The sequence below is a fragment of the Echinops telfairi genome, unplaced genomic scaffold (assembly GCF_000313985.2).
Source record: "Echinops telfairi isolate 266 unplaced genomic scaffold, ASM31398v2 ScPeMD7_1;HRSCAF=3_0, whole genome shotgun sequence".
NCBI classification, from domain to species: domain Eukaryota; kingdom Metazoa; phylum Chordata; class Mammalia; order Afrosoricida; family Tenrecidae; genus Echinops; species Echinops telfairi.
This window is the reverse complement of record NW_022103896.1, coordinates 42,761,501-42,769,511: the sequence shown is the minus strand read 5'-3', so window position 1 is coordinate 42,769,511 and position 8,011 is coordinate 42,761,501. Positions and strand designations below refer to the sequence as shown.

General features: G+C 44.1%; 1 protein-coding gene across 1 annotated transcript; it reads left to right on the top strand.

Annotated features, from left to right (window-relative positions):
- The first annotated feature begins 517 nt into the window (after positions 1–517).
- Positions 518–739, top strand: LOC115868311 (small nuclear ribonucleoprotein G-like). Its single transcript, XM_045287307.1, has one exon. The coding sequence runs from the start codon at positions 518–520 to the stop codon at positions 737–739; it is 222 nt and encodes a 73-aa protein (XP_045143242.1).
- Positions 740–8,011: the final 7,272 nt, after the last annotated feature.

The window sequence follows — 8,011 nt, the reverse complement described above, 5'->3', positions numbered from 1 at the left end:
CATACGTGAGATGTTCTGCAGATTCATCATTACTGCATTTTAACTACCCAGATGAGCATAACATGCAACCAAGGGGGAGAGCCACTATTCTCACGAAGGCTGTGCTTCAAGTGGCCACCTCCATCACTGACATCCTCATCATCATCCTACCCTTATTTAGTTAACTTCTTGCCCCACCTTCCAAAGCTACCTGTTTGGACATAATAGAAAAATTATTTAGCTGGGAACAAGGAGATGGGCTCTTTAGATTCCATCACTAACTAACTGTGTGGCTTAAGCGTATACCACAGCCACTGATTTACACATGATGACATCGATGACAATGATTAGAACAATCATCAGATATCTCTCATACTAGAAGCTGTGCCACAGCTGTGCTATAAGCATTTTGTGAGTCCACTCATTGTCACAGCCATGCAGCAAACATAACTTTACAGAAGAAGAAACTAAATTCAGAGAGGTAGAGGCAACTGTCCGTGACCACAGAATAGGGAGCAATGTTGAAATTCAAGGCACAATGAGCAAAGCTCATCCACCCGGGTTGAAAAACTATATGAGGAAGAAGTTATCATTGAAATTCAATGGTGACAGGCATGTCCAAGGGATAGTTCAGGGACGTGATCCCTTTATGAATCTTGTGGTAGATGAATGCGTGGAGACGGCAACTGGTGGACAACAGAACAATACTGGAATGGTGTTGACAAGAGGCAATAGCATCGTGTTAGAAGCCTTAGCGTGAGGATAAGTAACAGCCATGTTCAACAGTCTACAGCAGTTGCTTCTATGTACCCCGCTCTCCAAAGGACCTGTTTTACTACAGTGTAAAAATGAGGCCATGACTGGAGATCCTCTTGCAGAGGGGTCTCGGGGAGGAGATGAGCCAGTCAGGGTGCGATGTAGCAATGATGAGAAATACAACTTTCCTCTAGTTCCTAAATGCTTCCTCCCCACTCCCACTACCATGACTCGAATTCTATCTTGCAAGTCTGGCTAGACCAGAGGAGGTACACTGGCACAGATAGGAACTGAAAATACAGGGAATCCAGGACGGATGAGCCCTATAGGACCAGTGGTGTGAGTGGCAAAACAGGGAGGGTAAAGGAAGAATGGGTAGGAAAGAGGGAACTGATTACATGGAACTGTGTGTGACCTCCTCCCTGGGGGACAGACAACCGAAAAGTGGGTGAAGGGAGACGTCGGACAGGGCAAGATATGACAAAATACCCATTTATAAACTATCAAGGGCTCATGAGGGAGGGGGGAGCGGGGAGGGAGGGGAAAAATGAGGACCTAATGTCGGGGGTTTAAGTGGAGAGAAAATGTTTTGAGAAACGATGTACAAATGCACTTTACACAATTGATGTGTATATGGATTGGGATAACAATTGTATGAGCCCCTAAAAAATGTTAAAAAAAAATAAAATAAAATAAATTAAAAAAATACAAAAAAATGAGGCCATGTACATTTTTCATGTTCAGTTTTTTAGTTAAATAAACTTTTTGTAATTAACTACTTTCATTGGGGGCTCCTATATCTCTTATCACAATCCATCCATTCCTCCAGTGTGTCAAGCACATTGGCACATATGCCGCCATCCTCATTTTCAAGCACTCTCTTCCCATGGTATCAGCTCCCCGTTTCTTCCTCCTCCTTCTCCCGCCTGTCCTCCTCAAGAACCCTGGAGAAGTTATAGATTATTATTATTTTCATATCTCACATCATCTTCCGTCGTCCCTCACTCACTTTTCCATTGTTTGTCCCCCTGGGAGGGGGTTATAGGTTGTAACTAAACCTTTGTAATAGTAAAAAGAAAAGTCGAGATGCAAACTCATGCTATCAAAACTAGAAGCCCATGTTCTTGATTACCCTTGCTTCCCACCCTCTGAAATCACTTGTCCCTGACTAGCGAGGGGGTAACCTAGAGAATACAGGATTCCCATCCAAGGGAAAGCTCACGCTTTCACTCCCATTGGCCAGGCCACCAGAGTGAAATCAGAGTGGTCTCTCCCCTTCTGACCTTCTGACTGTGCAGAAAGAAGAGTGGGCGACAAGGAGAAAATAAGAGCCATGGCCATGAGCATGGCTTGAGCGTTGAAGTCCAATTCAAGGGACAAGGCCGTGAGTCCCCTGGTTAAATGGTCAGGGATTTCCACTTGTCTGAAGAAAAACACAATTCATAGGTCAGATTTAAGACCGGAAACTTCAGGTTCACACACTGGTACATTTTTCTTGCACTGTATTCCATCTGGCAATAGCAAATGGAGTCTCTGATTCCTTTCATTTCTTTAGAGACCATAAAAAAGTATACATTTCCAAAATCAATATGTTTCCTTTGCTGCCATTTCACATGATAGATAAACACAAGGCCCTCTGCCCGGGGATGGAAATTACACGGTACTTTGAGATTGCCCCCAGAACGATGTGCAGAGCAATGTCTAAACTCATCCAGCACCTTCATGCTAAAGTACTCTGGTGTCCTGGGCAGAACCCCTGGGGATGTGCGCTCAGATCGTTCCTGGGAAACCTCGAGGACAGCTAAAGCAAGGGCTGAAGTTGATTAGAGCAACGTTTTCCAGAAGAAATGCTTTACATGACCTTTCTGCAAAAGACTGTCATCACGCTTGGATGAGACCTGCAAGCTCCCAGTAACTCACGTCTGACAACAGGACCGGGTAGGCAGGGCTGGGCGAGAGCCCACAATCATCCCAGTGGTATGCGACTCAGTGATGGGCTCTCCCTTGGCAGCCAGGTGAGGAAAGTGCCCTCAAAGGCTGTCATCCAGAGAACTTTGGTTATAGGGAAAGGCGAGAGACGAAGGGTCTGGGGAGGGGGTCCATCTGGAGGCTTACTTCCTCAGGGTCCTGGATCATGTCAGCCATTTATAAAGTGGGTGGGGGTGGGGGGGGGGAGATACCTGCGTCTGTACTACCTCCAGGTGGACAGATGGCCTTGCAAAATGATAACGAAGCCATCAAGCAGTGCGCCAACCAAATGTCAAACTTAGGACGAGTTTATTGCTTATTTATTCATTTTTTCATTTACATATGCAACAAATACTGTTTTGAGGTATTGGGAGTACTCACCCAAAGACCCTGTTCTATGAAGTTTACAGCCTACTTGAGGGAGGGAGATGGTGAACAAAATCACTACATAGATATGTGCTATCATGTGGTGGTCAGTCTCATAAATGAAATCAAGAAAACAGTTGCTAGCTCATCAATTCTGACTCATGGAGACCAGCTCCATGCTTAACTACTGAGAACATTAGCTGTTTACATCACCTTAAAACAAGCAACAAGGGGAGTGGGGAGGGGGGATGGGGGAAGGAGGGGGAAAATGAGGAGCTGATGCTAAGGGCTTAAGTAGAAAGTAAATGTTTTGAGAATGATGAGGGAAACAAATGTACAAAAGTGCTTGACACAATGGATGTATGTGTGGATTGTGATGAGTTGTACAAGCCCCCAATAAAATGATTCAATTATTAAAAAACAACAACAACAACAAATTCACTGCCAATGAGTCCATTCCGACTGATAGAGACCCTATAAACAGAGTAGAATTGCTCCCTTTGGATTTCTAAGACGGTAAATCTTTACAGGAACAGAAAGCCCTATTTTCTCACACAAAGCAGCAGGTGTCTTTGAACTATCAACCTGCTGGTGATCAGCCAAATGTGTTATCCACCACACCCCCAACGTTCCCTTGGCATCACCCCAGAGCCCCAAATTAAAACAAACCAACAGAAACGAGAGTAAGCAGTTAGAGAGTTCTGGGGTGTTCGCTTTGAGGGCATGTATTTTGAGCCGAGACCTGAACCACGTAGGTGAGAGCACCATGGTCGCCGTTGCTAGTTCCCATCCAGTCGGCTCCGACTCACAGCATCACAGAAGGAAAACTGCCCGGCACTGTGCCATCCTCAACATGTTCCTCAGCTTGAGCTCATGGTGGCAGAGCTAAGAGTCAGAATCGACTTGAAACCCATTGCCGTCTACTGTACTACAAGATACAGTAGATCTGCGCCTCTAACATTTCTAAGGCTATAAGCCATTGCACAAGCAGATCACCACCATCTTCTGTGGAGCCTCTGGTGATACCAAAGTGCCAACCTTCCAATGAACAGTTGAGAGCTTTTCTATGTCGATGATATTTGTGCTCTATGCACACACAGAGTAAATAATCTTTTATTTCAATGCAAGGTTGAAACAACTAAATTAAACGTCTCATTTAAAAGTTAAAATTAAAATGGTATTAAATTTGACTTAACTTTATAACTACATTCGTTGAGTAACTTTCAGTATCATTTATTTACTTAAAAAAAGTGTATGTATCAAATTACATATGCGAATCTATAACACATATAAATACTTGATAATAATAGTAATATAATCAAAACTTTAAAAAAAATTATTGAAGGCTTTCATTTTTCCAGCAAAATAAGCACCTTTGACAAGTTAATTTCTTCAAAATCCTTTTTTCGTGAGCTTAACTTTGAATTTTAACTTCATAGGTAAAAATGATTTTTATCTTTACTAGCTTCTCAATAATTATTCGATATTGCAGGGTTGGTTGGTTGTTTTTTCCCCCATAATTAAGGGGGTTTATTGGGAAAGCCAATAGGTTATCACAAGTCAGGATCAGCAAACAGTAAGGATATAGTCTTGGTCTCCTCAGCCAGCAGTCAAATTTCTCTCTGGTTTTTAGCCTCTCCACCACATGGACTCTTGCCCTTTGTCTCCTTGGGCCACGAAGGCAGCCAGCCTGTCCCTCTGGCCCACAGTTCCTTAGTCCTGCCACATGCGGAGAAGGTACCCCATAGTTTTGGCACTGCTCTTCTGAGTCTCCGTGCCCAAATCTCAGCTGCAGCTGGTCTCAGAGGCCTCCACCACGTTAGACAGAGCCTGCCCACGCTCTTCCAAGGTCCTCGGGGTTCCTCTCTTCTCTGCCACGTCCGATATTGCAGGTATTCTTGTTCGGTTTTGTTTACAGCACTTGACCTGATTATGGGCTGAATAACTTTTATAGAATTAGACAGTGAATTGTCAACGATTAACCATTTATTTCTCAACATCCAGGCCACAACAAAAACACTGAGGCTCAAATCCAAACAACAGCCACAAAGCAGCTAGTGGCAGCCAACTGGCTGTTCCCATCATTTGACGTCAAGTTCACTAAACCAGTTGAGAGGCCTTCAACCACACTCATCTGTTCACTGTGGTTTTGTAGCACTGATTTTTAAAAAAATAAATAATTTTATTGGGTGTTTGTCCAACTCATCACGATCCATACATCCATCCATTGTGTCAAGCACATTTGTACATTTGTTGCCATCATAATTTTCAAAACCTTTTCTTACTACTTGAGCCCTTGGTATCAGCTCCTCATTTTCCCCCTCCCTCTTGATAATTTGTAAATTATTATTATCATTCCATGTCTTTCACTTTCTGATGTCTCCCTTTACCCCTTATCCATTGTCCATCCCCCTGGGAGGGGGTTATAGGTAGGTCATTGTGATCAGTCTCCCTTTCTCTCCTCACCGTCCCCTTCCCCTCCTGGTATGGCTACTCTCAATATTGGTCCCAAGGAGTTTATCTGTCCTAGATTCCCTGTGTTTCCAGCTCTTATCTGTACCCCTGTACATGCTCTGATCTAGCCAGATTTGTAAGGGAGAATTAGGGTCATGATAGTGGTGGGGAGAAAGTATTAAGTACCCAGAGGAAAGTTATATGTTTCATCGGTGCTACACTGCACTCTGACTGGCTCATCTTCTCCTCGCTACCCTTCTGCAAGGGGATGTCCAGTTGCCTACAGATTGGCTTTGGGCTTCCATGCTGCACTACTCCCACCCCACCCACCCATTCACATTGACATGATTTTTTGCTCTGGGTCTTTGATGCCTGATACCTGATCCTATTGACACCTCGTGATCACACAGGCTGGTGTGCTTCTTCCATGTGGGCTTTGTTACTTATCAGCTAGATGGCTGCTTATTTATCATCAAGCCTTTAAGACCCCAGATGTTTATCTTTTGATAGCCAGGCACCATAAGCTTTCTTCACCACATTTGCTTATGCACACATTTGAGTAGCACTGATCTTGCACACACTTCATGTGTCTTCTATGAACTCAATGTCAGTGTGGTTTGGGTGATAGCCGAGAAAACAGAGAGAGAAATGAAATCACCAGGGATAAGATTTTGGCAGGTTCGGTTGAGCTTTTGGAGTGCCGTTGCACCATGTAAGGTAATTTTGGTCCCCCAAGAAGTAGAGAATGCATATTCAAGACCACAAACTGCTCACCTGAACATGTCCTTTTCATCGTGCTCTCCCTCACTGACTCTTGCTTTCTCCAAGCCAATATTTTCCCATACCTTCTCTTCCCTGCTGGGAGATCCTAGGCAGCACAGACGTTTAAATGATAGGCCGTTAGTGACACAGTTGGTGGAATGTGTCTGCCTCCCCTTCACCCAGGATCTGTACAGGGATTCTGGGCATAAGCCAGACTTTCCACTATTCAGGACTAGTCATGTTGTAACCTATAGCTTTGGGAGCAAAAGCAGCTCCTGCCTCATTAGACACTGGAAGTGGAGAGGTTTTGTGGCTTATTTCCCATACACATATATAATTCATGTGTATATACGGCAAAGTGAAATTACTTAGTGTGGCTCTTCTGTGCATAGTCTTTGCCACTCCCACTAAATGACTGAGGAGGAGCACAGAACTAAAGCGTGGAGGACTCTGACTTGGGGATCAGTCAGTTTGCCCATACTGCTGTGTGTAAAGTGAGACTTTTCAGAAGCAGGAAGAGAGAATCTCATTACCACCAAGAATGAACGGCCAGGAGAGTGGAGAAGTGGAAGCGGTGTTGGCAGCATAAGACTTAGGAGTGGGCTCCCCAGCCCTTAGGATAAGTAAAATAGAGTGTCTTTTGGCAGGAGGCTAGCTTGGAGAGTGGGGTGTCCTTTGGACATTTATCAGCACTGAAGGAGCTGTGTCACACCGACCTGAGCAGAACAGAGGCCAAGGGACCACACAGCTGAGAGACTGAAGATGGGAGAGACACGTGCCTTCGGCATGCTTCAGAAGAGGTGTTGCCGCAAAAGACTCGCATCCTTCATGTTTTCTGATCATATATTTGTTACAACCCACTAACTTTCCTGTAACCCCCAATATTCATGTGTATTGTTTGTGGGTTCTGTGGGGCCATTGTCGCAGATTATCAAACCCAGCAGAGAAGTTAGTCCCATGGTTGGTGTCAAAATAGGGTAAAGGAGGTTCCAGGGTAGAGACATGCTTGACCTTGGCCTCATAGAAATGAAGCCTGGGCTGATATAGAGTCGGATGCTCCTTCCTCCTTGTGTAGCGAGAGGAGTTCAGACACGCCTGCAAGCCATTTCCCAAATGAACAAACCCCCAAACCAGCTGTCATCATATTGACCTGACTCACGACCACTGCGTGGGTGTCAGAGAATGGCTCTCTATTGGCTTTTCACTGGCGGACCTTTCTTCCAAGGCATTCATTCATCTCTGGATGAACTTAAAGCACTAACCTTTTGATTAGCTGTCCAGGGTGATCATGCGTTGTTATCGTTCTCAGGTGCCATAGAATCAATTCCAAATCACAGTGACCTTCTTGTAACCCTATGAAATGCTGCCCAGTCCTGCACCCTCATCATCATGGGTGTTCTATTTGAGCCCATTTTTGCAGCTACTGGGTTAATTCATCTCCTTGACAGTCTTCCTCTTTTTTGACTGACCTTCTACTTTACCAAGCACAGCATCTTCCTCAGGGATTGGTCTCTCCTGCTAATATGTCCACAGCTTATGAGAGGAAGTCTCATCATTCTTTATTCTTTTTCTTTGTAAACTCACATAGTTTATTATATTCAATAGATACACAAGGGGTCTTTAGAAGTTAATGGAAAAATTCATTATCTTTGAATTCCATCTTTTTCTTTTTATTAAATACTTTTATTGGGGCTTTTACATCTCTTATCACAATCCATACATTCAT